A 21973-nucleotide genomic window follows, 5' to 3' on the forward strand; every position below is an offset into this window, starting at 1 on the left:
CCAGGTGGGATGAACGGTAATTACAAAAGGGAAAGAATAAGAGGCAAGGCCTGGAGCTTTTTAAATGGTCACAGAAACAAAATAGGACACTTTACAAGTGAAACTTCAAAAATAAATTTAGATAGATAGATAAATAAGTAGATAGATAGGTAGACAGGAAAGGGTGAAAAATAGATCATATCCAAGGCAGGATGGGCGGTATATAATCTTGCACAATTTTCCTTTAGCAAGACCTCTGGAGAGGAACTTACTCTAAAATCATTTATTGTCTATCATGTGGCATGCTGGCCCAGGCATGGAATCCTATTCTCAGGGAACAGAAACACATCCCATAGCAGAGCGGTCCTTTTCCTGATAGCAAACAAATATAGTTTGATTTTGAAATCTATCTCCAGTCTTAACGTTCCAGCAGCATATTTTAAAGTGCTGCTAGACATTTCTGTATGAGAAGTGCATTTTAATAAATGAAATCAGTAATATTTAAAACTGACTTTCCGAGTTACTTTCTCCTGTTCTGTTCTGCATTATCATCACATTCTAACCTTTCTTCACAGTGGCTTTCACATTTGTTTTTTGCCATTCTACCTATCACCTTCTTAGTTTAAGCTATGGACTAGATTTTTTTTTAGCCCTTTGACTGATCTCCCTTCACATTTCAGTGAACATGCTGAGGGTTTCCTATATGAATTATGCCAAAAACTGTGCTAATGAACACAAAAGCTGAGTAACAGCCCCAAGTCTTGAACAAGCTCACAGCCTAGTTAGGAGAAACACCTGTAAATAAACAATTACAGTATGAAAATCTGTACAGGTGTTTTGGGAACACAAATAAGGGAATATCTAACTCTATCTGAGGGAAACAACTGAAAGGTCTTATAAAGTAATATTTGAACAAATATTTAAATTTGTTAAAAAAATTTTTTTAAAAAAAGAAGAAGAGTGTAGGGTGGGAGATGAAGCAAACTTTGGCATAAGAAACAGCAGGCATAAGTTCAGAAACACAAAACTTTTAATACAGCCAACAAGGAGGATGTCTGGAAGGACAATGATAGGTGGTAAGGATAGGTGGTAAGGAAAAATAGGTTAAATTTCAATGCCAGGTTAAGAGGGCAAGGATATAGACGGGAAAGCCAGGTACAAAAATCTAGGTGAAGACTTCCCTCAACTAACACTTTACTATGATGTCATATTCATAACCACTACAATGACTTTGACACTTTCCTACTCTCGTATTTCTTGTTAATTTCCCCTAAAGGATGCAGACCAATATTCCTGAGATCATGACCTTAACATAATTTTGCAGCAGTAATTATCTCAAAATCCAACAACAACCTTATGCCTCAGCTTAGTTTGGGTTATTCACAGTTGTTCCTGTACATGATAATCTCTGGAAAATGCCATCTGTAACCCCTGACATCTTCAACAATTAAAACTCAAGCTGAGCAGATTAACTCTAAATATTTATTGAAATCATCCATATCTTTCCATCTCTGTCATTTCTGAGAACAAGCATTTCCAATATCCTTCAATCAGGTCTTTATTAATCCATTCTCATTCCCCTCAAATTTACTCTCCCACATCAGCCAAGTAAATTTTTAAAATAAAAATTTAACAGCCATGGCTCTGCTGACTGAAATGCCTCATCAGCTTTCCAAATCAGTAATAAGGCTTATTAAGGCCCTATGTAACCTCTCTGACCTTAACTGTCTCCACAGGTCCCCTGCCACCACTAAACTACTGCCACACCTTCAGTTACTCAAACACAAGTTCTCTTCCACCTCCAGACCTTTGCATAGACTGATACCTCTACTTAGAATGCTCTTTCTCCCACTCTTTGAAACTTTCATACTGAATCAGGACCCCTGGCTTGCAGTCATTGAAAATACTTTATCATAACTATAATTATACAATAATAAGAAAAAACTTTTATTAACCACTTACTATGCCAGGCAATATACTCCAAATGTTTCAAAATGTATTTATATAATCTTCATAATTTACTTAGTAATAACTATATAAACATGTATGTAATCCTCATGTATTTACTTATTTAGTCTTCATTTTTAGATGAGAAAACTGAGAACTGGAGAAGTTGGGTAACTTGCCCAAGGTCACATATCTAATGTGCCCAAGATTCCACATCTGATAATTGACAGAGACAGGATATGATCCCAGACAATCTGTTAGAGTCCCTACTTTTAGCCACGATAGTACACTGACTCTCAGAGATACAACTAATAGTTTAATGTTTGTATTCTCCCCAAACTGTAAGCTTCATGACGGAAGAAGCAGTAAAGGGCAAAAAGGGGTGCGGGGCTTACTTTGCAGTAAACAATGGTAAGCAGAGGGTGCCACATCAAATATTTGCGCATGTCAAAAAAAGATCTCTTTAGCGGAAGAATGAGAATGAACTGCCTGGACAGAGGTATGTGAAACAAAAGCTAGTCTCTACCAGACTGATCATATCTATTTTAGAGAAAGCAACATTAATTTTAGAATAAAATTATGCTTAAAAGAAAGAACACCACCACTACACCAATTAAAAAGTAATTACTATTTCCATGTTCCAAATTAACTAATATTTTTACTTTCAAAATACAGTGAACATAATTTAATCATTCAAGGAATTAGAATGGTTATTACAAAACTCTAAATTTTTGTTGTAAGCTACTGAAATAGACACTGTAGCATTAAACGAGTAGAATATGTTTACCAATTGGGTTAAAACAAGACCAAATCCCTGATGGCAACTTTTTCTTGTGATTCTATTTCTAAAGTAGCCAGGAGTTTTACTGTTAACATGCTGATACACGTGTCCCATCATAAAATCAACTCTTTCACAACACTGAAGTACGAAGACTTTTCTATAGCCAGCAACTTTTCATCTTTAGGAACAGAGTATGCATCCACCTTGTATTATAAAGGGTAAAGAGAACCAAATGTAGGTGGGGGTTGGGGGTGACAGGACTGCTCTTTTACTACTGTTTCCCTAATGGAGATTTTACTATTTCACTCTGATTGCTGAATACAAAATTTGACTTCTTACTTTTCCCTCCCAATTTCATATTCACTATCAGCAAACACTTCACACCCATACATATACACACAAGTTCTCTGTTGTTTATAAAGCAGGCAGAAAATTAATAAAAATCACAGTCAATTTCCATTAACATTTATCTGCCTTTATCAAGATGTAGTCAATCAAAATTGAAACCAATCATGAGAAGTCATAATATCTGAAGATACTCTGGTTATCTTTATTACTGACTTTTAGAGGGAAAAGCTGATAGGTCAAATCCACTGAGACACTGCCCAAAATCTATGGAACTAGAATACTGTACACCTATATCAAATATGATATACTACCACCTAGAAATATTTATAACCCAAGGAATTTGTTTTAGTGGTATTTTTTGGTAATAGGATTCTGAGCTACCAATCCTACTTCACAACTGTTATAAATAATCCTAATTTTATTTCGTTTCGGAAAACACTAAAAAAAAAAAAAGAAAGAAAAGAAAAGAAATGGGATTAAATAAAGGAGAGAAAGGCACTTACATTAGAAAATAAATCTAGCTCCTCAAAGAACAAAGAATTTAATATCTGGAAGTCTTTAGGAAAAGAATGATCTTTCCTCCTATTAAAAAACATACTACTCTTGAAGTCCTGCTAGTTCTAGAATACTGTGGCTTGATATAATATAAATAAATGTATAATGAATAGTTTACTAATCTACTTAGTATGGATCTAAAAAAAGTGAAGATTTAGGTACATTTTAAATTGATAATTTCTAAATTCATCAACTTAAATTGATACGGAAATAAAAGCAATTCATTTCATAGTTTTAGTAAATGCAGACTGCCTGATAAATGAGCAATAAAAGGCTTAATGAATACTGAAAAGGCAGTTAACAGGTAGATGCAAAGGAAACTGACCGGAAATGTGATTCAGCAGGAAACTAGGGGCTTATAGGAACATATCAACAATCATTATTTTGGAGAGTAGTTAAATATTTTGGCACAGAGTTCTGTACAGGGGTTACAGGAATACTTCATAAGAGATATCATCCCCCACAAAACAGGGTAGCTCCCATTTGATAAAAAGATAGAGAGGGCATGCCAGGAGAGCGATGAAAACACATCACTCTTCCTAATCCAAAAACTGTTTACTGAAATCTGGTACCTGAAGCTGCTTTACTGAGATGACATTCCCCAAACCATGTACACCATACCTTAGGGTGTGCCCCCACCAAATCTACAAACCCTCTAAAGAGTATTACCAAAAGGCCTATCAGCGCTCCTGATCAGTCTGACTTTGATCTAGGGAGAATATGTTGTGCATGCTTCAACTTGAAGAAACAGATTTTGTGGTTTTTCAAATTTTTAAAGTTGCCTGTATCAATATGCCTCATACAGATTCAAACTTATAACCACCAACATATAAGCTTTAAAAGACACGTGCATCATCCTAAAATCAAAACACTAATAACTCAAAAAGTGCTAACCGTAAAAAAAGCACACCATCATATATTAACTGAAGAGCCAACTATAAATGGTATGCCTTATGACCAATAAGTTAGATTTGAGAACTCACACAATAGGGCCTAAAATTAAAATAAGCAATATTTTATCCTTAAATATTAAGATATAAATTTATAAATTACAAGTGGAAGAACATATAACAGTAGAAAGCCCATAAGTTTAGAATATAAAACAAATCCTCTAAGTATGAAGGAAATGTTTTTAATGAGGTTGACTATCTTACACCAGTGTCAGAGGTGGGGGTGGGGAGCGCTCCTTAATGCAGAGGACAGAGGGCGGGAATCCATAAGAAACTGATGGATGGTCTGCTTTGCTGGGGGATATGGATTTCTACAAGCCTCCCAATAAATTTAAGAAATGCTCGAACTTAGAGGAAAGGAGAGAGAAACTGCTGAGGATTCTGTATTTTGAGGCCCTGCTTTGAGACTTGAAATGCCAAATATTTGGTGCCCCAATCTCTTTAATCCTGACACACTTTCTCTGAAGAAATGTTAGCCATCACAGGCTATATTCTATTTTTCCTGGGTATAATTTTGAATGTCTTGTTATGTGCAAAAGAATCTAGAAATAACGTGAATAAGAATTACATGGGATAGATCTGGGAGAACTAAAGAAACAAATTTTTTTTTTTGCGGTACAGGGGCCCCTCACTGCTGTGGCCTCTCCCGTTGTGGAGCACAGGCTCCAGACGCGCAGGCTCAGTGGCCACGGCTCACGGGCCCAGCTGCTCCGCGGCACATGGGATCCTCCCGGACCAGGGCACGAACCCGCGGCCCCAGCATCGGCAGGCGGACTCTCAACCACTGCGCCACCAGGGAAGCCCAAGAAACAATTTTTGAAGTCTTTCTGAGAAGAACCTAAAATGATAGTATTTATTTGTGAGCAAAGTAGTGCAGACCCAGGGCTACACTGCTATAGAACTATTTCTAAAAATTCTGCATTAAGAAAAAAAAATCTGTATTGTTAGATCATGATTTCGGATACAAGGAACACAAGCAGAAAACGACAGGAGTGTTAGCATTTTACACACACACACACAATTTGGGTGAGCTTGTTCACTCAACAAATGTTTGCTGAACTTTGTACCAGATATTGTGCCTTCACCGCTTCTATACTTATCTTTGTTAACCTCAAATCTAGAGATGGGTAGAAATGTTCTAGTCTTCCTGTCTAGATTTCAAGGAAAAAGATGTTTGAAATTTCTATTCTTTCAAATTTTAAAAATATAGCTACTTGCCTGAAACTTTGGGAAAGGGAAGAACAGCATGTCTAAAGCTAGTGGAAGGAAACTAAAATATGCCTCCTTCTGATACCAAGTTAAACGTAGCAAAATTTTTAGTCTATGGATTTATGCTTTCCCTGACTTTTTCTCTTAGCTTCTTTTCTGAACATGAGTTTTCTGGTCCTGCTATACTCTGTGGAGAATATGAAGTTTTAAAAAAATCTAACAAACTTCCTTTGTATTACAACATTAATGGTTTATTCAGTTTAAGGTTTTCCCTCTTTCACATCTAACTAATAAGAAATGAAATTATTTCTTAGAACACTAGGACTTTAATAATTTATGAGATAATTTTATGAAAAAAATAATTTATAAGAAACACTATATTTTTAAACTAACAAAATGGCCCAACATCCACCCTTAAAATACTGATGACAGCACCATTTTTCCCCCGGTCTTTCCCACCACCTACTTACCTGTGCAATTTCTTTCAACATTGGCTACTCTGGGGATTGGAAAGCTCAGGGCTGGAGGCTGAAGTGAAGAAGGAAAGGTTGGAGGGTGAGCCATGGCACCAGCCCCACACTAGAAGCGCCCCTGAGATACTACAGCAGGGTTGACACCATAGCTCTGAAGTTCAAACTCCAGCAAACGATAAGAAAGGAGTCCAACCAGAACATGATAAACGATGGGATTCTTCCGCTCTTTGAAAAATAAGGAAATCATGCTATAAAGATCTGAATGTCCAGTTTCAACATTATGACTCCCTGTTCACCTCTTCATCATTCCCCAACCCCAGATTCACCTCAGACTGATTCAAAGTGCTAATCAAAACAAAGAGGGTGGGGGGTGAATCACACAAGTAGAGCTTTCTATAAACTTGCACACAGAAAATGAGGATAGGGCTCACCTGGCCACCATAAAAACGTGCAAGACAATTATGTTAAAATACTCTGCCTATCTGCCCCTTGAATACTTTCTTGCTCTCCTAAGCACTCAACATTAAATCTAAGGCTCTCATACGCATTAACATTAATACCATCAGCCAGCAAAATGCCAGCTGGGCTATTTGGATGTATTGATATTTAAATTCCTACAAGTGGGCCAATGAGCTTTTCAAAACCCAGGGATAACTTTCGGTATAAGGATATTCCTTGGGGGAATTTCCTGTCAAGTCCAGCGGTTAGGACTCCGCACTTCTGCTGGGGGCCGGGGTTTGATCCCTGGTCAGGGAACTAAGATCTTGCAAGCTGTGCAGCATGGCCAAAAAAAAAGTATATTCCTTGGGAGGAAACTAATTTTTCAAAAGTGTTCCACTCTGATAAAAGCAAATAAGGACCCCCTCAACTAAAATAACGTTAATCAAACTAGATGATAAAAAAATCATAGACTTTTAAAGAAATAAATCTAAATACAGGACTTAAACTGTGACTTTTATGAGAATGTGAATCCTCACTTTATAATATAAAAAGTAAATTACTGATTCAGAGGAAACTAGACTCTGATTATTATGACTACTAAAGCTAATAAAAATAGATGCTCATTTAAGTTATTTAAAGATAACATCTACTCAATAACAAATATTATTGGAGGTGGCAAATGTTTTAAAACAGTAAATTACATATAGTGAAGTATCAGAATCCTAAATTATGTTATATGAAGCAATTAAAAATAAAAAGTATTCCTTTAGCAAGGGAACACAGGACTTTTAAAATACTTCTAAACAGCTTGCCATATAAATTAATTCAGTAAACATTATTCAGTGAGCATCTACAAGGTAATGCGCTAAATATATTTACATTTATACCCTTATGTACTTTATCCATTTGATGCTCAGAATAAAGAACATCACAAATCAAAAGAAGTAAAGAAGAAAACACACTTACAATGCTCCTGCACCATTACTCTGGCCTCCAGGCCTTAGTGAACTTACCCTTCATTACCTGCAATCTCCTACCATTTCTCCCTTCTCTTATTGTGTTCCTGCCCGACTGCCCCACTCCCCTGGCTATTCCTCAAACACAAAAGGCATACTCCTGTCTTCAGACCTTTGTACTTCTTGTACCATTCAAGAATGCTTTCTTTTTAGGTATCTACATGGCTTCACCTCACCATACTCATATACTGAGCCATCCTAGTGAGGACTTCACTGTTTATTCTATTTAAAAGTATACTGTCCTTTTCCCCAACCCCTTAGGCACTCTCTATCCCCTTTCCTGTTTTAATTTTTCCTCCATAGCATGTATCAAAATATAATACACAATGCATTTTATTTATTTTATTTAATGTCCTCATATACTCTAAAACATCAGCTCCACGAGAACAGAATTTATTTATTTATTTCGTCTCTTTGTTCACTTCTGTCTCCACAGAATCTGGAACAGTGCCTGGCACTGAGTAGGCCCATAACATGAACGTGTCCTCCTCTTACTCCACACATGCTGTTACTTGAGCGTTATTTGACAGTAACCCATCACTGCAGTGCTTACAGTACATGTGAAAATTTTATGAGCATAACAATTATTTTAAAAATTAATGGAATTATGTCAAAAATTAATGTTAATTTTTGCATTTCTGAAACATATGAATAAAGTTGTTTTATGCCTTTTCCCACTGAAATTGACAACCACTTCCAAAATACCTAATAGACTAACAGACACCTTCAGTGGCTAGAATGTCATGCCACGAGAAGTACCAAATAAGGATTTGGAGATGAAAATTTTTTTTTCTATTTCCCAAACTTTTTCTCAAGTTAGATTACCTTTATAAAAAAAGTTATTTCACGAGTATTTCAGACTTAACAGTTTAATATGATGAGACAACACACATCTCTTTTCTATCAAAAAATCCCACTAGAAGAATTATACTACTTAGAGCCACTGGGTTGCACTGTAGTCCATGGGAATATGCACTCCTTGAGAACAGTGTACTACTAGAGCAGCCTAACACAGTGGGCCTGGTACAAATAAGCACTAATATGTGTTGAGAGTTTATCAAATGATAGGTACTACTCAAAGCACTTTATATATATTACCTCACTTAATCATAACAAAACCCCTGTAAGATGTACTTTTACCTCAAATTGAGGCACAGAAGGGTAGGGCCTATGGACTCTCATTAGATTGAAAATATTTCTCTATCACAGTTATCATGAAGAATACCCAGTCCCTGCAACCCCAGTAAGATACTAAAGATTTAATCTCCACAAAAACCCAAGTGGATAGACTCCAAATTTTAGAAGTTAGCCGAAGCATAGGTGAGGGTGAGGCATGGGCTTGAAAATTGAGAGGTGAAGACCTACATTCTGAGCTGTGGGATCCTCCGCTTTCTTTCCTTAACCTGCTTACAGAACACTGTCAGTCAGACTTAAGAACCACCCCTCTACCCTACCTCTCTACCTGTGGAAAAACTGAATTGCTCCGGAGAAACAAATGTCACACACTATCATATTTTTTTATCTTAGGTATTGGAATATCCCAAAAACCTGTCCTATTCTAGGATGTGATAGTTTAGGGTGAATATGACTTGACTTATGTTTAGAGGGCATGTGAAATTGAGAACCAGGTAGATTCATCTACTCTAACCCTAAAAGTGGCCCTAAAGTAAAGTGCTTGAAGAAACTAGATCCTAAAGATTATAGGTGGGGAATTTTTGAAGTATGTCATCAGTATGCCCATATTCAAGCAGAGATAAAAGAAGCTCAACTAAAAGAACTGTGGACTGGGACTTCCCTGGCGGTCCAGTGGTTAAGACTCCATGCTTCCACTGCGGGGGGCGCAGGTTTGATCCCAGGCTGGGGAACTGGGATCCCACGTGCCACGCAGCACGGCCAAAAAAAAAAAAAAAAAGAACTGTGGATTGACATGACAATTGTGGGTTAGGTAAACTTTCTTTTTTTATTTTTATTTTTTTATTTTTTTGCAGTACGCGGGCCTCTCACTGTTGTGGCCTCTCCCGTCGCGGAGCACAGGCTCTGGACGCGCAGGCTCAGCGGCCATGGCTCACAGGCCCAGCCGCTCCGTGGCATGTGGGATCTTCCCGGACCGGGGCATGAACCCGCCTCCCCTGCATCGGCAGGCGGACTCTCAACCACTGCGCCACCAGGGAAGCCCAACTTTCTTTTTAAAGGGGTTATCTTGAAGATCATGACTCAGACTTTCAAGGAACTAAGGTAAGGTGACAGGCAGTGAAAGGAATCACAAAACGCAAAATTCTTAAATAAAAATTTAATGATTTTAATGTTGTCTATGTTACACATAACTTAAAAAGCTTTAAAAAAATTTAAAGTCCTTCAAGTAGAAGGAAAATGATACTATAAAGAAAGAAGGGAAGGAAGGAAAAAAAAACAACCTCCTGGATTGGTAGTGTCTTAGGCACTGGCAAAAGCAAACACAAATCCCCTTGGGAAAAATGTCTTTTCATCTAGTCCTCAAAGAAGTCACACAGATTTCTAAGAAACATAAAATGGTAACTTACACACCTACAAGGAATCAAGGTATCATAAGTGAGAACCAGAAGAAGCAAAAGACATGAGAATGATCTGTGGCAACTTTCAGCTGCTGGATTTATCACATATTAAACATAAGCATGTATAAAATGATTAAATAAATAAAAGAAGATATATTAGAGTCGAAATCTAAACAAAATCATGGTAAAAATGTGAAAAATAATGATAAATATGTGGGTATAGAAGACAGACAAGATTAACGAACTTGATCTAATGGAAACAGAGCAATACACCTGCCAACTGGTCAATATGCATTTTGTTCAAGTAAGTAAACAAATAATTGATATCATACTGATCACATTCTCTAGCTACAGCAGAATATGTGAGAAGTCAGCAATATGAAGATAATTAGAAAAGCCTCATAAGTTTGGAAAATTAAAAACACTTAAGACTAAAGAACAGTAAAACAAACCATAAGGAATAAAAGGAAATATCAATAACTTAAAGAGTATAAATTGATGAGTATAAAACAAAAAATAAATTTAAAGCAAGGGTGACAAATAAGATGAAAAGGCACACAGTCAACAATCTTACGGATGAAAAAAGATGCTAAAAAATATTTAAGAATATTTAAATATTATTAATATTTAAATATAAATATTTAATATAAATATTTAAATAGGTAGCATTATGAATAATTTCTTAATCCTGATAAAGAATATCTACAAAAAAAACCCAAAACCTGCATCAAACATCATATTTACTGGTGATAAAAGTTTGTAAGACAAGTAACAAGAGAAAGATTCCTACTACTAACACTTCTACTCAACCTTGTATCAGAAATGAGTGAGTTCTGAAAAGAAACGCAAGTTATAAAAATTGTAAAGTATCAAAACTGGAATTTCCAGATGATATATTTATTTACATGAAAGAACCTACCCCACAAATAACCTACAGATAAATTATAAGAATAAAAATTTAGGGACTTCCCTGGTGGTCCAGTGGTAAAGAATCCATGTTCCAATGAAGGGGACACGGGTTTGATCCCTGGTTGGGGAACTAAGATCCCACATGCCGCGAGGCAACTAAGCCCGAGCACAACTACTTAGCTCATGCCCCTCAACCAGAGAGCCTTAGAACCGCAAACTACAGAGCCCACGTACTCTGGACCCCGTGCGCCCTGGAGCCCGCGCACCACAACTAGAGAGAAGCCCGCACCCCTCGACAAAGAGCCCACACCACAACGGAAGATCCTGCATGCCTCAACGAAGACCCCGTGTGCCACACTAAGACCCGATGCAGCCATAAAAACAGTAATCAAGTTTAAAAGTCAACTGTATGTCAATATAACAGTAACATCTATAAAATATAATTTTAAAAATACAATTTACCAAAAAAAGCAACAAAAGTACTTATGTATAACTCTGACTAAGATTTATAATTCCATTATTAAAAAAAAGACAACTTTATTGAGAGAAAATACAGAAGACCTCAGTGTATGAATTCAGGGAGAGGAAGAATAACATAAACATATCATTTCTTCCCCAAATAAAAATGAAATCAATAAAATTCCACTTGTAAACACAATGACTTTTTTTTTTTTTCAAATTCTAAATCTGTCACTGAACAAAAGGCCAAGAAAGTGAAGACAATAATAAAGACCAAGGTGGAGAGACAGACATGAAGATTTAACACAAAGCTATATTAGTTGAGAATGTGGGACACTGGTGCAGGCAGAGACAAACACATCAAAGTAATAAAATAGATATAAGAAACAGACCCACAAATATAAACGAACTGATTTATAACAGAGCACTGCTGATTAGGAGGAAGAAAGAACAAAATCAATACATGATGCTAATATAATTGATTATCTTTATGCCAAGAAAAGGAATTTGGTCTCCTCAAACCATATACAAAAATCAATCTCAGAAAGATTTAAACATGAAAGACAAAATTAAAAATCTTTAAAAAGACATGAGAATATTTTCTTTTAATTTCAATAGGGAAATATGTCTCAAACAACCTCAATAAATTTGAAAATTTTTAAATTTGACATTATTAAATTTCAGATCAATATGAACACTGTTGATGGGACTCAAAATTGGTATAAACACACCTAAACATATTCCTAGAAGACCTTTTGTGAATTTAATTTTCATAAAATTTGAGACTACGACATGGTTCAGAAAACTTCTCTAACTTCATAAAGCTCCTTCTTCTGTTGTTTTCATGCAGTCTCTAAAAGTACAATGGCAAGTTTGCTGAGGTTTTCTTGGCTCTGTTCCCCTCTCCCACTTGAATCTGCTCCTTCTCTTTCCTCTGTCCCTGTTGTCCCTATCCTGCTCAATTTTGATTCCACTCCCAGAAACTTCTCAACAGGGTCTTGGAAGGGAGCACTGGTGGGTCAGTCTTGAGAGTTCAGAGCTAGGCAGCTCAAGTCACTTTAGGCCTCACCACAGGTCCCTTAACCCTGATCTAATAAAGTGGGCAAAACCTCCCCAATTTCAAATTGGCTAATCACACTTACCACTTTCAAAATGTCTCTTCACCACTTTGAGGTGCTTCTATGCCCAGGTCCATACACCCCAATGCTTCTATGTTCTCATGCATAAAAACTGATAAATTTAGGTCTTTTGTTAGACTTTCACCTGCTTATATTTTGAGGTTCATGGAGATATTTCATCCCCAGTTTTTGTTACAAATGTTTTCATGGGTTTTGGTTTTCTATCTAGTTGTTCTATTTTTATATGGGAATTCAGAAAAATTAAAAAAACAAAGAACTAAGCTGTCACCATCAGTGCAATCATCCCAGAATCTAAGTAAGGCCTGAGATTATATTTTAAAAGGTAACTATGCACCAGTGTTTTCTTAGGTCAGTCTCCCAAAGCAATAGAAATAAAAGCAAAAATAAACAAATGGGACCTAATCAAGCTTACAAGCTTTTGCACAGCAAAGGAAACCATAAACAAAATGAAAAGACAACCTAGGGACTGTGAGAAAATATTTGTAAATGATGCAACCGACAAGGGCTTAATTTCCAAAATATACAAACAGCTCATACAATTCAATAACAACAAAATCAAATCAAAAAATGGGCAGAAGACCTAAATAGACATTTCTCCAAAGAAGACGTACAGATGGCCAATATGCACATGAAAAGATACTCATCATTGCTGATTACTAGAGTAATGCAAATCAAAACTACAGTGAGGTACTACCTCACACCAATCAGAATAGCCATCATTAAAAAGTCTACAAATAATAAATGCTGGAGAGGGTGTGGAGAAAAGGGAACACTCTCACACTGTGGTGGGAATATAAATTGGTGCAGCCACTATGGAAAACACTATGGAGGTTCCTCAAGTTGCCATATGATCCAGGAATCCTACTCCTGGGCATATACCCTGACAAAACTGTAATTCAAGAAGACACATGCACCCCCATGTTCATAGTAGCACTATTTACAATAGCCAAGACATGGAAACATCTGTCCATCAACAGATGAATGGATAAAGAAGACGTGGTACATATATGCAATGGAATACTACTCAGCCATAAAAAAGACTGAAATAATGCCATTTGCAGCAACATGGATGCAACTAGAGATCATCATACTAAGTCAGGCAGAAAGAGAAAGACAAATACCATATGATATCACTTAAATGTGGAATCGAAAATATGACACAAATGAACCTGTCTATGAAAAAGAATCACAGACACAGAGAACAGACTGGTGGTTACCAAGGGGGCAGGGGCTGGGGGAGGGATGGAGGGGGAGGTTGGGGTTAGCAGATGTAAGCTTTTATATATATCGACATATACATTGATATATAGGTATATATCCAATAGGATGAATAAACATCAAGGTCCTACTGTATAGCAGAGAGAATAATATTCAATATCCTATGATAAACTATAACGGAAAAGAGTATTTTTTTTTTTTTGGAAAAGAGTATTTTTAAAAAAGTATATATATGTATAACTGAATCACTTTGCTGTACAGCAGTAATTAACACAACACTGTAAATCAACTATACTTCAATTAAAAAAATAGTAACTTTGCTTCTATATTTTCTGATTGATAGAAGTATCTACACTAATGTTTTAACTTTCTATTTAATGATGAACACATTCCATATTCATGATTGGGGCAAATTATTTAAATATAAAATGTATTTCTGAAAGAGAAAACAATATTTCACATGTAAAAGCCTAGAGCTAAGTTCCCAAAGGAGCACCACAGTGAAGACAAAAGGATGCCGCCAGATATTTTAAATCTTCTCAGGGAACACGTCAGATATCAGATATCTGTCAGATATCAGATACCACCTGAACTACGTAAGTGGTTTAGACCTAATTACTTAATTTAACAAAACTGTTAACATTTCTGTTGGCCCAGGGGCACTGTGAAAAAATTACTAAGATACTAAGGGTGCCGTAGAACCATGTACCTTAGTGAAACCTGCTTTGTGGAAAACAAATGTCATCTCATTTGATGATTTCAGAAGATGAGTAAAAAGGTATCAGAACATATAATGCACTCAAAGAAAGACCAACATTGTTAGCATCACGTAATAAACCAACCAACGAGGAACTTGGGAATTCATTTAATTTGATGTTTTTGGTTGGCCAGAGGAAGAAGAAAAAGATGAGCCATGGATGACAAATAAACGTCAAAATTTATTTGAAACAAATATTTAGGTCATGGAGTCAAAATAACTTTTGCAGCTGATAATACGATCGTGACATGAGCAGAAGCATCACATTTAAAGTGCAATTACAAAAGCGATCTCATTTTAGCAGGAATTGTATAACTGCGAGTGAAGACAACTTAACAGTCACCAATTTGAGATTTTTTATTCCCCTTCCTTCATCCTGTGGCTACAGCCATTTGTTTCCAAGAGTTTCAAGAGCAATAAACTGTGAACCAGTTCACTGATTTCAGGTACTTATTTTTGAACAAATTCCTTCCTCAGCTCACTCTTGCTCACCTTAACCCAGGGCCAAACAGCAAGGATGTCTAAAGCCTCCGTCTCTCTGTTCTACGCGCTAGACCTATTCTGACAACTCTTGAATTGCTAAGTATTCATTTTTCAAAAATTCTTTTCCATTTTAAGTTTTCTTTTTATTATGCATCTTTAATGTACGTAATATATCAGATTCCAAGTGCTTTGATGCTGGTGCTGTTTTCAATCATACTAGAAGCTATCAAGAAAAGGTTATAAGCTATGTTACAACTATGACTCTAAGATACCATCAGTTGTAAAATACATCCTGATAGCAGAAAGATAAAAATTTTCAACAATGTGTTGTCACTTATAATAAAAGAAATGGGGTACTTCATTGCTTGTTTAAATTTTTACTGCAGTGCAAAAGAAAAAAATGTAATTTGTATACAGTATTGTACAATACTCTTGCATACTGAATGGAAGCACACGTACCAGATGAATTTGTATGTGCACCACTGATTGTTAAATAATTAGGAAACTTGTGTTTTAAATGCTTTACATTATGCAGAATTGTCAGATATCTGAAATGTCAGATAGGTGTTGAGTGTTTTAGCAATATCTGGGAAATTGTTTACGGTTTGGGGTGGGCTGGAAAGTCATTATTTTTTTTCCTATTCAAAATAACAGAATATAGGGAACCACTTTTCAAAAAATTGCCACATGATACATAAAGATGCACCTATATACTGAAATATATATGTAATAAAAATATAAAAACAAAAAGAATAAAACAAAATTCAAACAACAGAGTACTTCTGGGGAAGGAGGCAGTGGAAGGGTAGGTAGGACATGGAAATACCTCCATTAAGTACAATACTCAAGCTGTAGAAAAACGCGTATTTGTTAAAAACAAAGACAACAAATCACATTTGCACCTATATAATCACTAGAAAAGATACACACTAAACTGTTAAAAGTAAAATTGTGAAGGTAAACTTTCACATTCTATAGCTCTGTAATTTAAAAAAACTAATAGAAAGGAAATAAAATAGTTAATGGCAGGGGGAGAGAGGAGGAAATAGCAATACAATCACTGCCATCATTCTCTGACAGGATACATTCCACAAAGTTAACGTGGTATTCTAGATAATGAGGTATTCTTAAGGAACATACAGACTAGGATGCATTAGATCTAGTTTATAAATAACATACACTGAACTAGCTAGCATATGATGTGATGACCTCAAAGTAGCATTCTAAAAATCTTGGAGATATATATATATGAGTGGCATTTTCCCCAGCACACTTTGCAGTTTCTTCCTGTCACCTCTTTCTTTGTTTTAATTTTATTGAAACAACATGCATTTGAACACCTATTATGTAACTGAAACCATGCTAGGTACAGGCAGTACCAAAATAAATATGGCTCCAGTTTTCAAGACACTTGTAACATACAGTAGCACTGTCTAATACAACTCTGTGCAATAAAGGAAAAGTTCTATATCTGCACTGTTCAATATGGTGGCCATTAACAGCATGTAACTATTGAGCATTTGAAATGTGGTCGATGTGACTGAGAAATTAAATTATTTTATTTTGTTTAAATGAATTTAAATACCACTATGGCTAGTGCCTACGGTACTGGACAGCACGGGGCTACAGCAAGACAAGGAAAAATAAACATAACTACATTGTATCATGGTACACACTAAACTAGAAGTATGCACAAAAGCTACAAAAGCAAGGAGAAGGAATGCTGAAGCCCATCACAGAATGGCTTCTGAAAGTATTGATACCTAATTCTTGCATCATGGAAGAAAGGTGAGGCATTACATGAAGAGGAACCCAAACAAGTAAAGGCTTAAAGTGTAAAAGTGCATAGCATAGAGATTTAAAAGCAGTTTTATATTACTCAATGGAAAAACTTTTCCATTTATATTACTCAATAAGCAAACAGAGGAGACAATGGAAATAAAAGTATGCGGGGTCAGAATGTGCAGAGATTATATGTAATGTTTAGGAGCTCGTCTGCATTATATAAGAGAGGGGAAGAAGGCACTGGTAAGTTAACTGGTAATTAATATGGTTAAATTTGTGCATGTTCATAGTTGGAATAAATTAGTGTAAATTAGAGAAAGAAAAGAAAATTCTAGCTAAAAACTGGAGTTACATTTCCTTGGAAGAAGCTTGACAATCTTTCTAAAAGAATAAACTATAAACCATTTACATAATTAAATTATCTCACCTGAACTAATATACCAGTCTGTCTATGTAAATAAACTTCAACTACTCTAGTCATACTCAAAAAACTTTTAACTGGGCTTAAATTCGTAGTGACAAATGAAACACACAAAGTAGATACCAATAGAAAAATCAATACTTCAACCAACACCCATTTGAAAGTCATTAGGTTTTAGCACAAAGCTGAGGGAATGCACCTTTCCAAATGAGTTCCTAAGTCTTTAATCAAGTCCACAATGAAAGGAGAACTGGGGAAATTTTATCCTTTTTATTAAACTCTGGACTATTAGCTTATTATTATCAGAATGCTTAAATAACACTATAAGACATCAAGTAACCTCCAAAAACAAAAGGCCTCAAAGATAAATTAATTAGTATAAACACAGCTACAAAGAAATCCTACTTTATCCATGAAAAACAACAAATAAAATTCCTCCAAAATGGAACTGTTAAAAATCCAGATCATTTCATCTCAGCATATACAAACTCTTAGTGCTACCAATATAAATATTAGTAATTTACCTACTACTCCTTTGAATTTCCCATATGCTCTTAATATACTCATCATAATTATCAGACAGGAAATTATATTTCTATACATGTATTTTTCAAAAGAGGTTTTCACAAATAATTTTACAATGGCAATTTAAACAAGTGTTTCCAAGAATATTTCAACATGCACTAACTGTAACTAAGTAACAAGAAAAGAGAAAAGGGAAAATATTTTCAGGCAGAAGAACCCTAACCAAGAATGCATTTTCAGGTAAGCTAAAAGACCTGGATTATTTGTAAATAATGTGACGGAAACAGTGTGACTCTAAACCATTTTTTTAGAGTAGAATGAACAGGAATTAGGAAATCTCTTCATGTATAAAATATAATCTCCTTTTATTCCTTTCTTAAGTGTAAAATTTGGAATTCTTTATTAATATGATTCCATAAAGTAAATTAATCATACTGTCTGGTCATACAAAAGTTCTGCTTACGCTTTACAAACTGGATTATAAACACTGAAAAGCCACACAATATAGAATCATGACATTCTTAAAATAATTTAGCAGAATCTATCAAAAGATACAACAACCCAAGTAGTGTAACCAATTAAAATCCTGAGTCAAGGTAGTTGGAAGTGGTTGTGAGGCAGGAGTTACAGCAAGTATAAGTAATGAACAGAGGCCATGTTGATTAATTCTATAAAAACAATTCAGAACAGAAAAGGTCACAGGGAGAACTGATTCTGCATAGCCACAGCTTACTCTGGCTTATTAAAATTATAAAAATCTGGCAAGAAACTTCAGACATAAAATTAGGTCAAATTCTAGAAAGGTTAAATATGACACCACTTTTCATTATGGACAGTGCCCAAACCAGAACCTAAGTCTTGTGTTCAAAGGCTCTTTGTTATCTCACCATGAAGACCCATTTACAATTTTCTCCAATGTTCACTGTTCCAATCTGAGGGAAGAAAAGACTAACTGGGCTAAAATAAATGATTAGAAGATAAATGGTTAGTTAACAAAAGCTGCTGCTATCACACTAGTTGCCTTCACAGCCTGGACGGAACAAAACTTTTGGGTGGAAGGGAGAGAGGGAGGCTGGATATATATTTGTGAAAGAAGCCTAAAGCTTATTCCTACTTAACTATGAACTACTGTGTATTCTGAGTCATTACATAATTTGATATTAAATTATCAAATGAATAAAGCAGATTTTCTTTGAAAAAATTAAATTCAAATGTAAGAGTTTTTAAAATCACTATTTAATAGCACTATCTTTAAAATTCACCTTCTTTTAAAAGCTCAGAAAGAAAACAGGAATATTACACCTCAACCATCCTTTCAGCATCCTTACATATTTCATAGGGGATGGATATTATTAACTAACTTAATAAATGAGAAAACAAGAATCTAACATTATAAGGACAGCAAGCTAATGACAAATTCAATAGAATTGGGGTCTCTGAGTACCCTGGGATTTTCATTTCTATTTTTTCTATACTCTAACCAACTTTGTCTACATTCCTGTGATGCTCTAGTACCCCGAATAGATCCTAAGACTTCAGATTTAGTCTTCCAGAAATAATATGTATAAAAGCAATCAACATTTTGTTTTATGGAATACTAGCTTTGAATCCAGCCATGAAGTCATAAATTGTGTTTTAGATAATCTAAGTTTTGACACAGATATATACACCAGAAAAATTATGTTCTGACACTAAAAGAATATACATTTATTATAATAATATATATACATTATTTATAAGAATAAATATACATTTATATTATAAGCATGCTTTATTCTGAAAAATGTCCCCACTATTTCAACTGTCAAACCCAACATATGTATTTTTAAAATTATAACCCCAATTTTTCAAACTCAGGTGTATCCAACCTGATTCCAATTAAATACAACATGTTAAACAGTCATGTAACTATATGACCAACAGAAAAAAGGAAAAAAATTTTTGATCTTACCTGGTAGTTTCTTTTCTCAGATAATGTATGTCCATCAGTCCTCACCATAGAGTCGTGTCCTTTCCTCACAGTACTGGAGGCAATCAAATAGAACTGTCACTCAAGGGTCGTGTCACAGGAAGGACCGCCCACCAGTTCTCCCTCTAGAGTGGAATTATCCAAAAGCCGTCAAAATTACTAACATGTAAACATATGAACAGCAGCAAAAATATCCAATACGATACATAGAAAACAAAACCAAAAAGTACTCTTTTTATATCTTAATTGATCTTCCTCTTAACCATCCAGGGAGGGCTAGACTGGCAGACATTTTATTTGAGATAGAAGTTATTAAATATGAAAACCTTTCCCTTCCAATTAAAACTGTCTGCCAGACCTCACACATAGAAAGAAACTTACAGTGAATAAAAATGGAGTGGACAAAAAAGTTCAGCCCTGAATTGACACATTTTTTTCCTTTTAAATAAACATCCTCCTGTTAGTCTCAGAAATGTTCAATTAATTCAGATTCAGTCATCTAATTTCAAATCCCTCCCCTCAAAATGCTTATTTATACAGCCGCTATTCATTCAGTTTATGAGGTTTATTCCTATGCCATAAGATGGGAATTCATCCTATAATGTTAGGATGATTAACAGATGAAAACCTAACTCAATATTCTATTAAAATTTACTCCAATGAAGAGTAGCAACACATGTCAACTTTCTGGAAGCCTTTGTCCTTCAATCCTCCAATTTCATGCATGCTCTAATAGAATGTGCTTTTTTACATCAGGGCAGAAAAATAATGGGGCTTATTTCTTAACCTGGACAGAGCTAAATGAGTCCAAAATGACTAGGCACTGTAAACTTCAGGTACAAAAAAAAAAACAAAAACAAAAAACAATCACCGAAGCAGAGGGAATAGTCTCTAGAGATGCTAACTCAAGAACGTAAATTGAAAATGAAAGACCAAAAATTCAAAAGTGGTATCTACAAAGAATTTGTAAATAGTCGTTTTTAAGACTAAAGTCTTACTTTTACTTTTACCTAACTTTTAGTAAAATGTTTACCCCAGGAAAGTAGTAAGTTAGTATACCTACTGAACTAACAATAGTTGCTAACCACTAAAAATTACATTCAAATTTAGAGCAATTATTTAATATTAGACAAAATTTACTTTCAGAGAGGATAATAAAAACATCTAATTTAATTTCATAAGAAGTATGAATCAATTTTACTAAAACCAACAAACATGCACATACACATACACATGGATTACGTCTAAAAAGCAATCTAGTAAGAAGGTCAGAAAATTTTTCAAGGAAAACATTAAAAATTATTAGATTTAAATTTTAAAAAGAATTCATGTACTGAAAACCTACACTCCACCTCCTCTCTTATGCCTGATCACAAGTTAGTGGGTGCTATATACTTTTACCTAATTTTGACCATCTTGCATTGTAAATGTTTGGCTGAAATACTTCAGAGATGCCTGGCTCTATGGCAAAAATGTAAATGTGCATTACCAAATTTATATGTACTACTGGAATTAAATACATCTCTCTCAAAAGTAACAAAGGAGAAAGGTTTTTTAAAGCATAAGTATATTTACTGCTATAAGTATAATCTAGCAAGGAATTAGGTTATTCATAAAGAAAAACTATCTACTGAATTGGATGTTTAAGAATTGTTAAGTGACATACATTTAGCTCCAACTTAAATGTTCATGACTGTCACAAAATGAGAACAAACCTATTTATTATGCATCCTCTGAACAACATTAACCCTGTTTTAATGTATTTTATAATATTAAGAGAGTTTAAAACAGTATTTGCTTTACTATTAACATGTTCATGACAAGTCTGAATTCAATGGACAGTAAGTGTAAAATTTCAGTTTTTTCTTAGAAAATAAGCATGTTTTCCTTCCTAAATAAGTTTAAGAATAAGTTTAAAGTCCATGCACTATCTTCCATTTGTACCAGTTTCATCAAAAGATATATTAGAAATCTAAAATCAGGCAAGGCTATTCTATTTTCAACAGCGTAACATTATATATATATATATATATATATATATATATATATATATATATGAGATAAATACTACTGTATAT

At 34.9% G+C, this 21973-nt stretch overlaps 1 protein-coding gene across 5 annotated transcripts in view; it reads right to left on the minus strand.

The window, feature by feature from the left end:
- The window catches only part of CNOT2 (CCR4-NOT transcription complex subunit 2), a 110961-nt gene that overhangs the window by 49537 nt on the left and 39451 nt on the right, over positions 1 to 21973 (minus strand). For 3 of the 5 annotated variants that reach the window (XM_024736976.1, XM_024736978.1, XM_024736974.1), the window contains exon 2: positions 19878 to 19950. In XM_024736976.1, coding sequence (XP_024592744.1) covers positions 19878 to 19950 — 73 coding nt within the window. Of the gene's footprint in view, positions 1 to 6239; positions 6298 to 19877; positions 20021 to 21973 lie in introns of all 5 variants that reach the window. The other 2 variants (XM_024736977.1, XM_024736975.1) reach the window with 2 other exon arrangements.

Source organism: Neophocaena asiaeorientalis, unplaced genomic scaffold, assembly GCF_003031525.2.
Source record: "Neophocaena asiaeorientalis asiaeorientalis breed wild unplaced genomic scaffold, Neophocaena_asiaeorientalis_V1.1 scaffold134, whole genome shotgun sequence".
Taxonomy (NCBI): Eukaryota; Metazoa; Chordata; class Mammalia; order Artiodactyla; family Phocoenidae; genus Neophocaena; species Neophocaena asiaeorientalis.